The 20,610-nt window shown below is 36.8% G+C and overlaps 1 protein-coding gene across 2 annotated transcripts in view; it reads left to right on the plus strand.

Moving 5' to 3' along the window:
• Positions 1-20,610, plus strand: part of LOC139936991 (centrosomal protein of 128 kDa-like) — a 109,285-nt gene that overhangs the window by 4,467 nt on the left and 84,208 nt on the right. For both annotated transcript variants that reach the window (XM_071931906.1, XM_071931915.1), the window contains exons 7-13: positions 882-1,007; positions 2,908-3,060; positions 3,918-4,059; positions 4,666-4,829; positions 5,285-5,550; positions 7,923-8,097; positions 13,693-13,812. In XM_071931906.1, the coding sequence (XP_071788007.1) occupies positions 882-1,007; positions 2,908-3,060; positions 3,918-4,059; positions 4,666-4,829; positions 5,285-5,550; positions 7,923-8,097; positions 13,693-13,812 (1,146 nt within the window). The remainder of the gene's footprint in view (positions 1-881; positions 1,008-2,907; positions 3,061-3,917; positions 4,060-4,665; positions 4,830-5,284; positions 5,551-7,922; positions 8,098-13,692; positions 13,813-20,610) is intronic.

A 20,610-nucleotide genomic window follows, 5' to 3' on the forward strand; every position in this document is an offset into this window, starting at 1 on the left:
CAATTTTTGGTGACGCAATAATCACTATACAACTATTTTTTCAAAATGTGACGCGAGAAAATTCACTTTGTTTTCGCTTTCACGTGAAGTGTGAATCAGGCTTAACTCCTTAGAAAGCTATAAAAGCTGTATTTCTATGAACTCTGACTTGGAAAAAAAGGCTGCTTGCTTTTATGTGTGATCTTGTGCGGCCATATGTTCCAAGACGAGAAAACCTACGCTCTGCAGCCAAATTTCTGCTTGAAGAACACAGGACACGCATCTCTTGGGGAGAGCGTTCGTTTCTAGTCGCAGCAGCAAAAATATGGAATGGTCTTCCACATTACGCCAGGCAGCTGTCACAACTGATACATTTAAATCAGCACTCAAAACACATCTGTTCAAAATCCACTTGTAACTAATCATTGCCTTTCACATTATTTAGATATGGACATGTGAATTTGACCAAAAAGCATAATGATAATAACTTTTTATTAGATATTACGAGCAGTGCAATTGGAGCTCAAGCGCCATGAGCATAGGCGGGTATTGGCACTATACAAGACTTTGATGATTATTATTATTACACAAGCGGCAGTAGAATACACAAATACTAGTGCGAGCGTGACACAAGCTAAAGCTTGAGAACTATGTGAGCGTGAGCAAAAACGCCTCACAGTGATGGTGGATAAAACTGGTACAGGACAACAAGATGGTCTGTACATTGTAGGGTATTTGAGCTGGTAATCCGTTTCTGCCAAGTGTTGTTGGTTTCAGTGCTTAAGCAAATTCGTGATTACCAGCTCTGTGCAAGTGACTCCATGGTTCTTGTCTTGCATGTTCAATTTCTTATAGCAATGTTCCGACACTAACATTTAAAGTTGCTTCTGTCTTGAATCCAGTCTTCTCTAAGGGTAGATAAGAGGTTACAAGCGATCCAAGAAGAGCTTCGCCAGCAGAGAATGCAGCAGGAGTCAAGACAACGGAAAGCTAAAGAGACCACTTCAATATCAGCTGAACTCAAACAGGTATAAAATGGCATCTTTGATGACTCTATGGATCATTTACCCTATGTCTTGCTCTCGGGATTAGACTCCACATCCTGACGTACTCTACCAGGACTTGAGTTTGATGCACTTAACCGCTCGGCCACGACTCGCCACAAATAATACTGCTAAAGATGGTATCCTTGAAGAAGAAAAAAAACCAACCTATTTCATGAAAGCATTTGTTGTGGCACTTCCAAAATCTTTTCTAGTAGTGACACAATAATTTTTTGTGTGAAATCAGATTTCACACAATTACGATCCTATAAGCTAAAGTAGTAGTCCAGTCTATTTTCTATACCATCCACCCTGGTAATAGTTAAAAAGCAGGACAGTTCTTTTGAGAACTGATAAGTCTCCCGAACCCCTGATTATCTACTCCGCGGCAGTAGAATAAAGCAAGACAGTTCTCTAAGAACAAACTCTACCTGGCAAGTAGATACACACATGGTGTTACCGCAAACCAAATATACATTGATACCTCACCATGCAATTCCTCAAATCATATACAGATTTTTTTTCTTATGTCAAGAATACCAATTTTAGCAGGGAAGCTATTGCTTTACACTGTATATTAACATTAATTTCAACTGCATCATGAAAAAAAACCTCATTTCATTTGAGCAGCCTGTCCCAGAAAGGGGTTACAATCCTGGCCATATCTCGTTCGGCCCCCGCCCTGGCCCCTGTTCCGAATCCACCTTAACAAATAAGCCTGTTTTCGCCCTACTCTGCAAGAAATGAATGTTCATTGGGCCGGATAAATAAAAACTAGCAATTACTTATGAAGTTAAAGGTTCAGCATTAGCAAGCAGACTGAAAAGTAAAAGATCAGGCATGAACATTTTGCTCGCTGGATTACCTTTCACTTATAGACATATAAATAAAAACGACATTTTACTAACATACTGTAGCAATTACTTGTATTTTTACAAGCTACTGCATGATGAGCTTGAGATTTTACTTACACAACAGTGTTGCATATATGGCTCGGTATCGGGTCAGTATTTAAGGGTTATTTTTCCCTTGGCCTAATGATCCAACTTCAAATGTTACTTATAAATTTGTTGTGTACTTTAATTGCTCTAAAAGAACCAATCTCTGGAGCGTTGGGGTGGGGAGGCTGTTTCCTCATAGCCACTGCCGCCATCAAAAACTTGACTAAGTGGAAACTGCCCGCCTGCATTTCAGTTAATCGCTATTGATCTGCGAGTCCATGCCTCTATTGTTATACTCCTGAATACCCCGCTATTGTGCTTTTCTCCGACCACTTACTAATCCGTTCAAGTAAATGGTGTTTTTCCAGTAAAAGGTTATTTATAGAGATTTGAGCAAATTCTCATGCCTGATCTTAAACTTATCGACATTTTGTTAATGCTGGCCTTTATACGGCCCAGTATTTTGTGAAACTATCAGGTAATAGTAAAATGTCGGTTTTATTTACATCTCAATAAGAAGAGTCCCTCAAGCATTGATTTTACCTACTAGCTCGACCAATTACTAGCAATATTAAGTCTTACTTTTATTTATAAGGATTTAAGTAAAAGACTAGTAAAAGCAAATGCTAGTTTTTATTTATCTGGCCCATTGTGTGTGCACATTCTTTATTTTTGTAAAGCTTTCTTTTTTCTTGTTTAGTTTTTACATGCTAAAAAGTTCAGACTATCCCGGCCGTATTTTGTTGGCCCCTGCCCTCGTTCATTGTTTGCTTTTAATTGCTTGGTTTGGGCTTCAAATGGGGTTAACAACATTGACCTGGGGAACGGCGGAGGGTATGTTTATTGCCCCGTGGCCCACGCATTACCCAAGCGTTTTGGTCAGGGTTTTAGGTTGGTTTATTTTTTGTTGTTAGTCAACAAAGTTAAGTTCATGGTCTTTATAGGCGTTAGCGACACAGTCTAAACAAGAAGAGAAGGAGATGAGAGAGCGCCTGTTGAAGGCAGAGACAGAGAAGCAACAACTGACCAGGCAACTGGAAACAACGCAGAGAAAACTCGACAAATCAGAAGGCATCAAGACAGCAATGCAGCTACAGGTAAAGAATATATCAATGGCGTACCCAGTAGGTGTTGAAACTTTGCATGGTAGAAAAATATATAGAGAGGTTTGCGGTAACACCATGTGAATATCTTTTTTTTTTAGTAGTGTTTTTTTCTGTAAAAAACTGGTGGTTAATGACTCAAAAAGAGATTTTTACATGGTTTTACCGCAAACCTCTCTTAGTTCACTGAAGAAAAATTTGCTATAACATGATTTGAACCTTTGACCCCCGTTCAGTGCCGTTCAACTGAATGATCTTGCCCTACTGTTAGTAATCTCCCTATTTTGTCAATGTCTTTGTTCGGGGTGTCCTGTCAGAATCTTTGTTCAGTCAGAAGCCATTCAATCGATTAACTGTCGTATAGCCAGGGATGATCACACCTGAGTTTATGGTTCAACCTGAGAAAGTGAAAGCAGAGGTATCACCCTAAGGGAATGCAACTTTTCATTTCAAATGTCAAGTAATAAACCACATGGGAAATTGATCGGTTAAATTTTAAATGAGGATGACATTAAAATTGACCAGTTAAAGATGAGGTAAATCATCTCAATCAAGTCTTCAAACCTGGGCCATTTTTATAAAGCCTGTAAGCATAAAAACTTGCTAAGCACACACAAATCTTGCTTACTAGAAACTGGTTACCAGCCAAAATTCTAAGAAGTTTAAATTTTAATTTTAATACTATGAGCGGGGCAACTGGTGCCCCACTCATAGTATGCTTAGCAAAGAAATTTGTTTAAGAAGTATTTTCTGATTATTAGCTTTGATGAAATTGGGCCTAATGACCTAAATGATTCATCCTCACCATTGTCTCATCTATTTTTTTCCACCCATTGTGAATTGAATCACAGATGGACGACTACAAGAATAATCTAAGAGTCTCTGACCATGAGCGATCAATCATGCAGGATAAACTGTCTGACTACCAAGAGGCCCTCGAAGACGAAGGGGTTCCATTGACGAGGAGAGACAGGATGCAACAAAGATTAAGAGGTTTTTTACAATTCATTCAGATATAAAGTTTGCATTACCAGGGTTCTGCCCAGGATTTCTTTAGTCGTGGAAAAAATGTTTCCCTGGAAACCATTGCGAAATGGATCAGTGACATATAAATAGGATCAGTTACTTATAAATAGACTCAAATCAAAGAAGTGCTCAAATTTAATGGGTTAGGATACCATTTTTACTGGAAAATACCCAATTTTACATTGCGTTGAAAACCCTTGAAAGAAAATTGCAGGTGTGTAATTTAAAAGTTTTGAAAAGTATGTAGTGGTCTGAAACAGAAGAAATTTTTCCAGTGGTGGTTGGGGAATCCTGAGTGGGAGGCAGTTTTTCCAGGCACCGACCACTGTGTGCAGAACCCTGCATTACAGGGAGTGGTTAAACAAATTTGTTTTGCTTTGAGAGCATCAATGAGATACATAACATTCATAAGTACTTAGGACAGTTCATACATTCTTCTACATAACTTGCTAAACATGACTATTTTTTACACATTTGTCATATCGTAAAAACAACAATAATCTGCTAGGATCCACATTTGTTGTAAAAAACGGTTGAATGTTTTAATGCTATGCTGTTCATTCATTTGAATAGACACCACGGACAAACAAGACAGGGAGAGGCAGCAACTGGAGCAAGAGATTGAAGCCTTAAAGAAACAGTTGACTCAATCCCAAAGCGAAAAGGACCTTGAGAGTTATCAGCGGGAATTAAAGCGAAGTCAGAAACAACAAAATCAGCTCTCACAACACCTGGAGGTTAGGCCGAGTCAGTTGTTGATTTTCTAAATGGCATCTTTGTCGTGCCGCAAGTTTGTCTTGAAAATGGAAATGATAATTTAGGAATTTCTGCCGCGAAGTGCCCCAAGTGGCTTATATTTACCAATGAAGGACTCCTTTATTAAATTTGTGTGCATCTACCTTGTGTAACACTCATTTATCTGTTTTTTTTTCTTACAAATGTTTTGGATTCTCTCATGCTTTAAAAAAGTTTAATGCTCTATTTTAAAAGTGAGAAGATAAAATTGGCTTCTGCTTTTTTTCTGTGTGCTTTCTTACTCTATTTCATTCATGTATTTCCACTTCACTGCTTACACTTGGTTACCTGTTTATGTTTGTTATGTTTTGATTTAGCCTTCAAGAAAGACTGCTGGGGTCGAAAGGTATTTTTTGCTTTTCATATTTTTTAATAATCTGCTAACTCTCTTTTTTAGAGTGTAACAAAAGAGCTTGAGGAAAAAGAGAGGCACATCGCTCAGCTTACTTCCAAAGTAGAAGACGCCAGCACTGACTTGAAGAGGAGTCAACACCAGCAGAATCTTGTGCTGACCCAGCTTGAGGAGCTGAAGAAGAGACTCGGCAGTGCGGATAGGAAAGTGGAAGGGCAGGACGAGAGACTTGTGGAGCTTCAGAGTAAACTTGAAACCAGTCAAGAGAAGAAAGAGGAAATCAGGACCAAGGCCAGGGACAAGATAAGACAGTAAGCCAGAAGCAACAAATTGATGTTGTGTTTTAAAATTGTCTTGGTTAAAGGAACACCGAGCCTTGGATCGGTCGAATTGGTCTTTGAAAAGCGTTTGTAACCGTTTGTTAAAAAATGCATATGGGTAGAAAGATGTTGTAAAAGTAGAATACAATAATCCACACAAACATGCTTCGAAATTGCACGGTTTTCCTTTTACTTCGTCGACTAACACTGTCAGCAATTTATAGGAGTTTTTCACTCATAAATGGCCGACTGTGTTGGTTCGCCCAGTAAAATGAAGACCACTCAATTTGGAGGCAAATTTGTGTGGATCAGTGTGTTCTACGTTTAGAATACAATGATCCACACAAACATACCTCGAAATTGCACGGTTTTCCTTTTACTTCGTCGACTAACACGGCCAGCCATTTATGGGAGTTTTAGACTCCATAAATGGCCGACTGTGTTAGTTCGCATAGTAAAATGAAGACCACGCAATTTCGAGGCAAATTTGTGTGGATCAGTGTGTTCTACTTTTAAAACATCTTTCGTACCAAATTATAAAAAAATTGTTACAAACGTTTTTCCTTTGACAATTATTATAGATACAAGGTTAATTTGCAGAACTTCCCTCCTGACATCTGTGCGAATATTGAAGTACATTTGATAATGAAAAAGAACCAAACGAAAGTAACAAGGTTTTTTTCTGACAGACTTGTCAAAAAAGATGGAAGCAACTTACTTTCAAAATATTTTTCAGTATGACCAATACCGTAATAGGCTTTTAGCATTAAGAAACAAAGAAGAAGCCAATCAACAGTCTACTGTTTGATTGATGTCAAAATCTGAACTTTGGTGAAGTCTTCCGAATTCTGAAAAATCTACTCTGCGATTGTAGAGTATAAAGCAAGACAAGTTGGGTTGATGTGGCTGGCAGCCAAAGGCGCCCTTGCATGCCTGCTTCTCGAACACGTTGTAGCCGCGTCCTTCGCAAATCAGCTCTAGCTGCGAGTAAGGACGATTAGCCCCCCCCCCCCCAAATTATTATTATTATTATTATTATTATTATTATTATTATTATTATTATTATTATTATTATTATTATTATTATTATTATTATTATTATTATTATTATTATTATTATTATTATTATTATTATTATTATTATTATTATTATTATTATTATTATTATTATTATTATTATTATTATTATTATTGTTATTATTATTATTATTATTATTGTTATAAGTTCTCAAAAGAACATAGTCCACCTAGCAAGTAGATACACACATGGTGTTACTGCAAACCAAATATACAGATACCACACCATGCAATCCCATAAAACTTAACTTTTCCTGCACTAAGTCTGCATGCAGCAGAGTGTGTGACAACATTCAGCCAGGCTGTCAACTGGGAATTCTAAAGAGAGGGAACGTGATCGCTAATACGAAATAAATTCACAGCAATAATGGCAGAAGTATCTACTGAAGGGTCTGTCAATGCAATCAAATCTAATGTGATTTGGCTTTTAATTTGATTTGAAAACTACAGCCTCATATTAAGCACGTGTTGTCACTTTCTTTTGCACTAGACTCTTTCTTTATTGGCAAATTTCACCATCCAGTTGTAAGGGGCAGATTTTCAATGTGCACTTTCTGTTTGCAGATATATGTAGCTTGTGTATATGTTCGCTGGAGTGCTGAAACGGAGTGCAATACATTGGTGAAAAAAATGTAGCTAATTTTCAACTGTTAGAGTGTACTTTTTTATATTCTTACCTAGCATAGCAGGTTAGACACATACTGAAGGTACATTCATACTTTGATTATAATAATATAATAATATAATAATAATAATAATAACTTTGATTATGAACACCCCCCCCCCTCAAACAAAAAAGAGTTCTTTCTATCCAATATTCTATTAATTAGTCACACAATAACCAGAAATAAATATATGTGACAATTCAGCCGGTAATTGATAAGCAAGAGTTTGTTGAGCATTTTTTTTGTCTTAGCAGCTTCAATACCAAATTTTGCTATATTGGTTTGTTAACTGTGTAAAACTATCTACACAAGGTTCAGTTACAGGCCCAGGATTTCATTTAAAGGAAATTGAGTTCTTAAATCCTGAGGGTGTGATCGCTTATTGACTATTGACCTGCATCCTTTTTCATGCCGCCGCTTTGCTTTGAAGCACATAAGTTTGTGGCACACAAACTTAAGTTTTAAGTTTTAAGCACATAAGTCTAAAACCACATAAGTTTGTCCCTCATAAAGCGCCTATTTCATTGGCCCGAAGCAGGGCGTAAGTGCAGAGTTAATATCGGTCATCTGTGCCGTGAAACTTGACCCCAATTAATCTCCCCTCTGACCTTTCCCTCGCAGATGGAAACTAAAATGTGCTAAGCTGCAGAGGGATGCAGACAGTTTCAAACGCAGTTTATCCAAAGCAGTGAGCGACAATGAGCAACTACTCAGAGATACTGAGTCACATCGCACGCTCAATGGGACTTCGTCACATCGTATGGACATTCTGCAGCGAGAGATGAACGATATTCTGGTAGGAAAAAAACTATTTTTTGATCTTTACGACAGCACCTTGTAAACCATTACATGGTGCTATGTAAAAGGAGTAGGTCTCATAGTCCGATAGTAGTCCCACATGGGGGACTGTGTTAACACTACTTTAACATCCTGTTATTTCCTTCAAGGCATTGTAGTGAATTGTACATTTTAGCAGCTAGTAATAAACCTCTAGGTCTTGACCGCTGGCGAGGCAGCCTTGTGTAGCCCTGCTGGCGGTAATCTGAATCCAGCTATGATTTAAACTGATTGGGCTCCGGGACTCGACTATGGTGTATAGGTAAATATAAATTACCGTCAAATACAACAGTATGTATGCCTTGCAGGAAAATACTGTATGTTAAAGGGTCTATGTACTTTTTGTAGGACAAAAAACACAATGTCCACAGATTTACATAAAATTTACACAGTTTGAAGATAATGATAGTAGAAAGCTTCCCTGAAAATATTACTTGCTGAGGTGCTGTAGTTTTTGAGAAATGAGTAAAACAATGTCATTAACATAATTTTCGTCCAGTGTTCATGAGACAAAAATTATTTTTGCATGTAAAAAAGTATTTTTTACGACATTTTTTTACTCATTTCACAAAAACTACATCACCTAAGCAAGTAACATTTTAAGGTAAGCTTTCCACTATCATTATCTTCAAACGGTGTAAGTTTGATGTAAATCTGTGGACATTGTGTTTTGTGTTGCAAAAAGTACCCAAATCCTTTAAAGTGCCTTGAGCATCGTTATTACCTTTAGTTCTCTTTTCTTGCGAACAATCCATGAGGATTTATGTATCCCAAATTGCAAGTGGAGGGATGGAAGATACGGTCCACTGCCTTTAATGATAATATTAATACAGTTCTTATATTTTGCCTACTTCAGTTTGATTTCTGATTTGTTAACCTTCAGAAAAATCAGCAAATTTGTTAGTAAATGGCAAGAAAAGTCTTTAAAAGCTGATACCATTGTACATTTAGGTCATTATTTATGTGATTTGCTTCCTTTCTTGTGAGGCAATGATATAGGAATCAGACTAAAACACAAGGTTTGTTTTCTTTCTCGGTGTCAGTTCTTGATCCTCACCAGCGCCTGTTCGTGTGCTTCACTTAAAAGTATTTGTTTCTACAGGTCGCATCATTAAATGTTTTCATGGGGGGGGGGGAGGTTTCTGATTGTTATTAATATTTGCACTGTGGGCAAAATCAAATTTGTGAAAGTTTCAGAAAAAGTCCTCTTAGTTTCACATTTGAAACCTGAAAATACCTTCATTAGCTATACAGTCTTTTTTATTCTTATTTCTCCTGAGTATATTTGTTTTTGTATTCCCATTCAGTGACTTGCAATATCACCCGCTGTCATATCTCTGTATTTATATTGCTCCATCGGAATAGTCATGTCTTTGTGCAAAAATATGAGCAAAATTTTCTCATCAGGCTGGCTATTGTCTGAATGACAATGCAACGAGTCAATCGGATGGATGTAACGTAATTATCTGCTTGGGGGTACAAGGCCACTTTCTTCCCCTGCTGCTCCTCTTGACGAAGACATCTTTCTCAATTAAAGTATCGCTCATTCATTGAGCAATACGCAAAAGAACAAATTAAGAAATTCTTCACTCAAAAACTTGAGCAATCCTATGCAACAACAACGAAATTGATAAATCCTTCAGAGTGTTGTAGTTGAGATGTCTGTGTGACATTCAATCTGGAAAGATTACTTTTGCCCGGCCATGGAATATTATTGTGTTTTTCTGCACAAGTCACTAGCCTTTTCTCTGAACATTTGCTTAAATCTTTTTGTTCACTTTGGACCACAGACCTGAGGTCAGTGGTTTCAGTGTTGGGCCAATAAACTTTTGACAGGACAAGTCTGGAGGTATCCATCTTAAAGGCAGTGGACACTGTTGGTAATTACTCAAAATGATTATTAGCATAAAACCTTCCTTGATTACGAGTAATGGGGAGAAGTTGAAAGTATAAAACATTGTGAGAAATGGCTCCCTCTGAAGTAATGTAGTTTTCAAGAAAGAAGTAATTTACCACGAGTTTGTATTTGATACCTCAGATTTGGAATTTGAGATCTCAAAATCAAGCATCTAAAAGTACACAACTTCGTGTGACAAGGGTGTTTTTTTCTTTCATTATTATCTCGCAACTTCGACGATCGATTGAGCTCAAATTTTCAAAGGTTTGTTGTTTTATGCATATGTTGAGATGCATCAACTGTAATGTCTAGTCTTTGACAATTAACAATAGTGTACAGTGTCTTAAATGTTGACTTTGAGTTTGAAAAATAACTTTTAAAGAAAGATGAGATAAAACTTCTTCAAAGATGTCTGAGTGCATGTTGTCAGGACTCGGTAATTTTTCTTTCATTTTGATTGTGGTAATTGTATAAACAGCTTCTGGTCCAATAAACATTTTGAGCTACAAGCCCTGTGGTCTTTTGAAACTTTTAAGCCCTGTGGACGGTGGAATTCTTGCATCATTTGTGTTTTTTGCTCACTTTAAGTGTCATTGTGGGCACAGTTAACACACAACTTCCTTTATGGTTTGAATTGGATTTTTGTTGTCTCCCAATGGTGGGGCAGCTTTAAGTTTATTGGCCATCATCACACAAAAAAACATGGACTGCAAGATTGAAGCATTCCTAAGTAAACATTTTTTTTTGTTTTTTGTTTTAGTGATTTCTTAAGATTTTGATGCTTTCAGGTTTCTGAAAATACTTTCCCCTTTTCGTCCATGAAGTATTTTGTATTTTGACTCCTGCCTGTATCTGTGCCGACATCTTGACCTTTTAAAAAATAGTTGGGGTGTAAAATTTGGGGGTGGCCATCTGTCCCAATTACTGTTATTTTTGGTTTGGATTTAGCTTACGGCCAACTCGTGTTATGGCCAGTGGTGATGCATGCATGCGTCTCACAGCCCCCTAGCCATGACATCAAATTGACGAAGCCAACGGGTCAGTCAGCTGAATTGAAAAATAATTGACTCACATTTGCTAGTCACTGACGTGCTGAGGTTAGCTAAATGGGTTACTCACCAGTGGGCTACTTATCCAAGCGTTTCACCGGCACACGGATACACGCCGGTTAAAGGGCTGATACGATAAAGCCAATGCTTCACCGTGTTGAAGTCTTGGTGGGCGGTGCCGGGCGGGCCTGCCCAGAACTAATAAATTTTCGAAACAAAACACACTGTGCTGCCCAGCACAGATTTCTTTTAGATTGCAATTCAGCAATGATGGCCCCGTATCTTAACATGAATAATTTTGCTGAACCCCCCTCGCCCTGTGGACTTAATGGGAGTTAGAGGAGGAGCCCACCACTAAAAATGGTCTAGCTACAGCACTGATCACCTTGTTTAGGAAGTTCACACAATTTATTTGACATATAAATGGTGTGGAAAAGACATCAAGGCCCAGTTTCATAGAGCTGTTATTTTGGAGAAAATATTGCTTAAAGACACTGGTTAATGTTAGTAGTTGTCCAAGACCAGTCTTCTAACTTGGTGTATCTCAACATATATTACATAAAATAACAACCATGTGAAAATTTGAGCTCAATTGGTCATCGAAGTTGCGAGATAATAATGAAAGAAAAATCACCCTTGTCACACGAAGGTGTGTGCTTTCATGTATGCTTGATTTTGAGACCCCAAATTCTAAACTTGAGGTGAAAAATTACTTCTTTCTCAAAAACTACATCACTTCAGAGGGAGCAATTTCTCACAATGTTTTTTCAATTTTTTTATTTTATCCAAGTTCATACATACAACAACGTTTTATACTATCAACCTCTCCCCATTACTTGTTACCAATTAAGGTTTTATGCTAATAATTATTGTGAGTAGTTACCAATTAGTGTCCACTGCCTTTAATATAATTATACTTTAAGCAAAAAATGAGCAAGATACCAGTAACAAACTGTACTGTGTTTTAGCTGGTACCCATATTCTGGTTAGCAAAATGCTGTTGTGCTAAGCTGCTTCTTGTGCATCTAAGCAGCTCTATGAAATTTGGCTCTGCTCTGGAATGCAGGAGGTCTTGTAGAGTTTTTGTTCAAGTTCAAGTTACTTTTTTTGACATTTTCCTGGTGCACAGAACAACCAAAAGGAAGCAATTATCGGCAGGGATCCATGCATACCTTCCCCTCTGCTTGAAAAACCCTTTGAGGGATCCCCTTCATGGATCACTTCATTTCAGTCAAGGCAGAGTTCCATAAAGCCTGTAAGCACAAAATCAATCTAAGCATAGAACAATCATGCTAAGCAGGAACAGGTTGCCAGCCAAAGTGCCATAAAGTTCACATTGTTCCAACTGGTACCCCACTTATTTTTTGATCCGCAAAAGAATCTGCTAAGCAGTATTTTCTGCTAGCCAGCTATATGAAATTAGGCTCTGTAGCCTAATGTAGGAAGTACAGAGTAAACAGCGCTTACTATCGGTAAGGACGAGGTGAAGTTGCTGACAGTCGTTCATGCTTATTTGTTTCTGTTCCCAATTTTAATTTATTTAATCTTCAATGTATGCTTCAATTTTCTTTTCTAAGATGTTTCTATTTTAATTGTTTACTTTGTACATGTACATACTATTTTTATAAAGGCTATATGAATATTTTTAATTGTGTATTATCCTTTCCTGTAATTGGTGGCTTGTCCGCTGTTGGTTTGGTCAATAAATATAAGTATAAATATATATATAAAATAACCAAAGAAACCAACTGTTTTTTAAAAGCTGTTTTTTTGTTTGTAAATTAATCCTGAGTGCTTTCCTTTTTTCCCCCTTTTCTTCAGCGGTGAAATTAACCAAAGGTCAAAATGTCGTTACATGAAACTGGCCGTACCAATTTCATTACTATTTAAAATGTCAGCTCGCTGTATGTTAATGCAGATTTCCCTTGTGTGTAAACTGCATTTTTTTTATAGCTAAAATCCTCATAGAAGGCATCAACTTTTAGTATACTTCTAAAAGTACTGAGATAAATCATAGCTTGAATGACTCAGGTTGGATGCACAATGGTGTGGGGGGGGGGGAATTGAATATTTAAGGATTGTTACCATACTTCTGGCCACCCATTGCAGGTTTCCCCGTCTACACAATGGTGATGACAATGAGTAATTGGGTCTCAAAATTCATCACTGCAATTACCTATCTTTCTGAAAGTTTGTACATACTCAGCGCCTTAAGTACCTTGTTTGGTAGATACATGCGCTATATAAGACTTCGATAATATTATTATTATTATGTATTAATGTTTTAAAATGGGACCAGGGGTGGATTTAACAAAGAGTTAAGACTAGTCTCATCTTGAGTTAGGACGAGTTAATCATCCCGACTTAGGACTAGCCTTAAATTTGTATTATCTCCTAGGACTAGCCCTAACTCTATGTGAAATCAACCCCATGCTATCTTTCCCCTCCATCCTTGATGTTATTACACGGAGTTGAATGGAATAGCAGTTACAAAACAAAATGGCCGCACCATGATAAAGTCTACAGTGAGTTTTGCGGAGGTGACAAGATGAGAGAGAAAAAAATGAACAAATTCAGTAAAAAAAAATTCCCCCTGTTCTCTTTAAAGGAGAAACGAGCTCAGCAGGATGAGCAGCTACGCCTGAAGGACATTGAAACCAATGAACTGAAGTCAGTGCGGAAAGATCTTGAACTGGAGCTTAGAGATACAAGGAACTTCATGGATAAGGTAAGTTCATTCACTCAGATTTTATTCTCAATGAATCAAACACTTTCCCACCTCACAACCCCCCCCCCTCTACAAGGGTTTGATCTACTTTGAATGCCCTGTCTTTGCTGCCACAGGCTAGGGGACAAATCACACAATTCATTCATTTTTATGTTTATATTTATTCAAACTTTCAATACAGTATATAAATAAGAAAGGTCAGTGAACTGAGATAACTGATACTTAAAGGGTCTATGTACTTTTTGTAGGACAACAAACACAGTGTCAACAGATTTACACTGAACTTACACCGTTTGAAGATAATGATGGAGAAAGCTTCCCTGAAAATATTAGTTGCTGAAGTGCTGTCCTGTAGTTTTTGAGAAATGAGTAAAACAATGTCATGAAAATAATTTTCGTCTCAGTGATCATGAGACGAAAATTATTTTCGCATGTAAAAACGTATTTTCATGACATTGTTTTACCCATTTCTCAAAAACTACAGCACCTCAGCAACTAATATTTTAAGGTACGCTTTCTACTATCATTATCTTCAAATGGTGTAAGTATAATGTAAATCTGTGGACATTGTGTTTTGTGTTACAAAAAGTACCCAAAACGTAAATGCGTAAATCAAAAAGTGAATGTATACAGTCAGGCCTGATACTGAAGCAGTGAAGGCAACCGTTCTAGTAAACTTCTCCAAGTGAGGTGCCCTTTCCTAAGGTAAAACTACATTGCCCGCTAACGTTATTGCCCGCCCAAGAACATAGGCCCTACATGTAGTATATCATCTAGTACAAGTTGTGAAGGAAATACAGAAGGAAAATATCACTAGGTTAGCTGTTGCACACTGCAGTGCACTGCTTACCAACTAAAGGACCTATGGTATAAACGCAAATAAAATGGTTTATTGCCTCAGGTTTCGTCCTTATTAGCAGAGTCTTTCTCAAAGGTTTTGAGAATTATTTGAGGAAGATTCATCTAATGGGTTGAAACAAAATTCAAATCACGTAATCTTACAACGCCTTCCTTTTAATTTGCTAACCAACGGAAACAGACTACAAATTTGAAAATTGGGGTCCAATTTCATAGAGCTGCTTTAACACGAAAATTAGCTAAGCACAATCAAAATATGCATTCCACATGAAACATTTGAGATTAAAATCCTGCTTAGCAGAACATTTCTAGTATTTACTGCTTCAGCAGCTCTATGAAAATTGGGTCCAGTTGGCTGCTCTCTTCTATCTTCATATAAAATAGATCAATTTTAATTTGTCCCATTTTTATTTTCAATGTAGTCACATTTTATACAATAATCCTATCCCTCATGAGCCCTGTGAAATTGAGTCGGACATTTCAGCAAAAAAAAGATTCCAATGCGCTAAATTCAATTTGCGAGTCGGGCATAAACATACACCACATGTTGGCCCCCAAAAGAGATGATCCGAGTAGCTTTGGGTTGTGTACTCCCATGAGAGCTTGGAGGGGATTTTTTTTTTACTGGGGCCTCAATCTGATTGGTCCAATGGCCAGAGGTAATCAAAACAACTGAAAAAGTGCAGTGAGTCCACATGTATAAACAGGCCGTATTATTATTGACATTAGCGACTAAATATGAGATGACCTGTTAAATCCCCTAGCTCTGTTTAAAGGCTTGCCATCTTCTGTTTTACTTTTCACTACAATTTTGGATTCCTGTGTAGTGTTTAGTGTATAAATTTGTACTCTTTTAAATGAGCATGGTCTGGGAGGTCACATCTTTTTTTAATTACTGTTTCCCTGGACAGCCTCTGCCTGTTATAATTTCTTTTATTTTAAGTGGAGTTATTCTACTCCACTTATTCAACAAACGACAACATAAATCACTTAATCCACAAAAACTAATAAAGAAGCATAATAATTACTGCTATTTCATAGCAAATACAAACACTAAATAAATATACAAAAATGTATATATACACAGAAACAAATAAAAAAAATTAGTTAGCGTGACATTTTCACGGAATAAGGAAAAACAATTATTGACTTGATTTTTTGTTAGTACATGTAGCTATTGAAATGCTCGCAAAATATGTTCTTGATTTTTAGGTTGAATCATTACATGAATTGACTTTTGAAGTGTTATGTAACACTTACAGTATTAATCAGAACTGATAGTTTTCCTGTCATTTGAGTAGTAGAATTTGATTTGTAAACTCTCACAGAAGAAATTGTCAATTACTCTCAATTCACCTGCATTTCTTAAGTTTGTAAGGGTTTCTTAATTTTATTGCTTTATTTTACCAAGTATACTTTGGCCTTTTGTTTTTATCGTTTCAACCTAGCAGAGTCTTTCGATCCTATCAGAGAGTCTTTCTCAGAATTTCTCAGTGTAGTATTTTGCCTGCCAGGAAACTTCCTGGAATGTGCATTGTCGCTCTTTCTTGTGAACAGGTGAACCAGGAGACATGGTCTATAAATTCGCCTTATCTCGTGATAGATTTTAAAGCGTGTTTTATTTCTATTTTTGTTTTACCAAAATTGTTAGCCAGCTTTCAAAAATAAGATTAATTACGATGACTCAACCTAAACACTGTGCATGCTACAAGTAACTCGTCACTGTAGTTTATGAAAGCAATCTTTCATGGGATAATGGAATTATTGCCTACGTGCTGAATGTGCACAGTTTGTGGGTTTGCCTGCTGTACAGAATCTACAGAAAGTGAGTCTCCCATCATTGGAGTTGTGATAACAAAAACTTTCTTTTGTTTTGTTAAAGACACGGGACGCTAATTGGTAATTACTCAAAATAACCGTTTGCATAAAAACTTACTTGGTAACAGTAGAGCTGTTGATAGTATAAAACAGTGTGAGAAATTGCTCCCTCTGAAGTAAGATAGTTTTTGAGAAAGAGGTAATTTCTCACCCAAATTACATAAGACTATAGGCCTGAAGCCTTTTGTTAAATGCATCTGAAAGCACAAAACTTATGCAACTGTTTTTTTTTTTTTTCATTATATTCTTGCAACTTCGACAACCAATTGAGCCCAAATTTTCACAGGCTTGTTATTTTATGCATATGTTGGGATATACCGGTACACTAAGTGAGAATACTGGTCTTTGACAATTACCAAACATGTGCTGTGCCTTTAACACTGATGTTAGGCCTATAATGCCTTGTGTACATGTCTAAAAGAACAAAGACAAAACGAAGTTGCACCTTGGATTTAGAAATGAAAAACAGAGAACATCTTTGATCTTAAAGTGGTAATCTTTCAATCGACAAGTTCATGGTTCATCATTTTGAAGACATCAGTAACGAATCAAAGAAATCATACTTTTGACCCTGGCAATTTTTTTTTTTTTCATACCTAAAATTTTTCTATAACAAAAAACATCCATGTTGCATTAGAATGACGTACTTCCAAGGGCCCATGACATTTTAGAAAGGAAAAAAAAAGAGAAAAAGAAAAAAACCTTAGATCCTTGACCCCGAAAAGTTGAGTTCACACGTCCGCAAGGTCGTAGAACCTGCATTTGGTTCACCAGTCTTCAAAGTAGTCTCTGTTTCGTCAAAAATGTAAAATATGAAAGTAATTATTTGTCGAGGTCAACATTCAAGTTTCACCTTATTTTTGGATCGTAAACAAAGACAGATGATTGTAAGTGTTAATATCAGCAGCATGTTTTGGACTCGGATGTTACTTATTGATTAGGAATGCAGTCATCTTGCATGTTATACGCTCTTATGACTCACGTCTTGAGTTCCAGTCTGCTCTTTCTTTCTAGAACATCGTTCCATCCATCAAATTCTGAACATTTACTGTTAAAGGCAGTGGACACTATTAGTAATTACTCAAAATAATTATGAGCATAAAACCTCACTTGGTAACTAATCTTGGGGAGAGGTTGATTGATAGTATAAAACATTGTGAGAAACAGCTCCCTCTGAAGTGACGTACATGTAGTTTTCGAGAAAGAAGTATTTTTTTACAAATTTGATTTTGAGACCTCAAATTTAGAATTTGAGCTCTTGAAATCAAGCATATATGAAAGCACACAACTTTGTCTGACAAAGGTTTTTTTTCTTTCATTATTATCCCTCAACTCCGACGACCAATTATTTTATACATATGTTGAGTACACCAAGTGAGAAGACTGGTCTTTGACATTTACCAATAGTGTCCAGTGTCTTTAAAATAGTGGAATCGATGGTCCTTATTTATTTGCTCGGGTACAAGTATGTATGCTACAGAAAAAGTATTGTGTATTCAGGGTATTTGTTACTGACTCACCCTTAAGTGTATACCCATTCCTTGGTGATTTGCATTTTGAGGAAACTTATATAAGATTCAATTTAATTTAGAATATTTTATTCACCACCATGTTGAATGAATAAATGCTCCAGTGACCCCCCTCTTCCCTATCATTTTAGGGAAACGATTCTAAAAGGTGGAAAGGAGAAGAAAGGGATGATAGACAGAAAGAAAGAAATTAGAATTGAGGGAATCATTGTAGCCTAATATTACAAAAAGGTATAGGCTTATAAATTGTTTTAGTGATCCCAGTTGCAAGAGTTTCCCCTTTGTCACATGTATGGCTCATTTGTCTTCCCCTCATGGTCTTCAATGTCAGTCGAGATATCAATATAGACATTGATGAAGTATTTGATGTGTTTGCCCTAAAGCATCCACGCAAATTGGAGTTGCTTTTCACATCATTGTCACGAACAAATAAATAGCTGGATATTGTATTACTGCAACACATGTATTGATAGAAAGGAATATTTGTGCACAAATTCAGTGACTCTATTTTGGGTAAAAGAAAAAAACCTTGTAAAACCTTTCCATGAAATGGCTGTGTGTCTTCATTTTCAAATTTGTTTCAATGGCTGTTGCAAAACTGTCAAATCCAACATCTTCCAGGCCTGAATATTTGGATCGCCTGTGGGTCTTTGTAAATTTATCTACACATGTTATCAGCTGAAATTCAAAGTATACTCTTTTTAGTTTTAATGGCTGTTTGAAAGTTTGCATTCTGATTTCAAAACATGTTTGATTTAGGCATATTTAGTATAGATTGAGAGTCCTCTTATAGTATGCTGGAAATCCAACAACTTCCGGGAACTGAACCAACTCTTAGTTTTATAACAAAGTCATGTAAATATTTATAGTAAGGAAAGCTTTTCTTGGCCATTCAGACATGGTAAAACCCAACATCTTCAGAGGGCACGAACCCCTGAACCCCAACAAAGGGCTTTGCCCTGGACCCCACCAGAGGCCCTTAAGCAGGGCCCCGGACCCACAAACCATCATTGCTGAGACTCTTAAGCCTGTTTGAACCCCTCTACAAATACCCCGGTTTCGCCCCTTAAGACTAATAGTGAGGATGCTTACATAAGGGACAACAATTGGTTAAAGGCAGTGGACACTATTGGTAATTACTCAAAATAATTATTAGCATAAAATCTTTCTTGGTGACGAGTAATGGGGAGAGGTTGATGGTATAAAACATTGTGAGAAACGGCACCCTCTGAAGTGCCATAGTTTTTGAGAAAGAAGTAATTTTCCATGAATTTGATTTTGAGACCTCAGATTTAGAACTTGAGGTCTCGAAATCAATTGTGAGAAACGGCACCCTCTGAAGTGCCATAGTTTTTGAGAAAGAAGTAATTTTCCATGAATTTGATTTTGAGACCTCAGATTTAGAACTTGAGGTCTCAACCATCTAAACGCACACAACTTCGTGTGACAAGGGTGTTTTTTCTTTCATTATTATCTCGCAACTTCGATGACCGATTGAGCTCAAATTTTCACAGGTTTGTTATTTTATGCATATGTTGAGATACACCAACTGTGAAGGCTAGTCTTTGACAATTACCAATAGTGTCCAGTGTCTTTAAATTAAATACATAAAATCATTCTCCCCATTCATAACTGAGTATGCAGTACTAAAAGGCACTGAATACATTTGGTAATTGTCAAAGACCAGTCTTCTCACTCAGTGTATCCCAACATAAGCATAAAATAACAAGCCTGTGAAAATTTGGGCTCAATTGGTCATCAAAGTTGTGAGAAAATGATGAAAGAAAAAACACCCTTGTTGAACGAATTAGTGTGCTTTCAGATAGGAATAAAAGACTTCTGGCTAGCAGTCTTTTAATATTTTAGTGAGAAATCACCTCTCTCAAAAACTACGTTACTTCAGAGGAAGCTGTTTCTCACAATGTTTTATACTGTCAACAGCTCTCCAATGCGTTTTACCAAGTCAGTTTTTTCAAAACAAATATTAACTTAAAAGTTAATATTTGTTTTGAGTAATTACCAGTAGTGTACCTTCCCTTTTATGAAGTGAATGTATACCTTGGTTTTGGAATCGTTCGATTGTTCTAATCGGGCTACATAAATGTAGATATGTGACCCACTCTGTGAAAATGAGTCACATGTCGCCCAATGCAATATTAAGTTATGGACAGTTTAATGTGGAAAATGTAATATAAAAAAAATCTTTTTAAGATCTTTAGTTGCATGGTTAACCTTTAGAACACTTATTTTAAGGCAATAAAGCTATGAATACAACAATTATGTGATCATACTTATGTCTAAGCTTTGACACATACCAAATTACTGCTGCTGATGTGTTCTTTCCAGCCATGCATATAACTCAATTCCTGAAATTGCCTACATCTGACTCATTTTCACAGAGCGGGTCACATATGGGCCTTTACAATATGAAAAGACAGTAGCATTTTTGAGAGATCGCCAACAATTTGGAGCGTTTTAGTCCACGCAGGAAGAATAATAAATATTTGGAATACACAATCTGAGAAACGACACA

This window comes from Asterias amurensis, chromosome 1 (assembly GCF_032118995.1).
Source record: "Asterias amurensis chromosome 1, ASM3211899v1".
Lineage (NCBI taxonomy): Eukaryota > Metazoa > Echinodermata > Asteroidea > Forcipulatida > Asteriidae > Asterias > Asterias amurensis.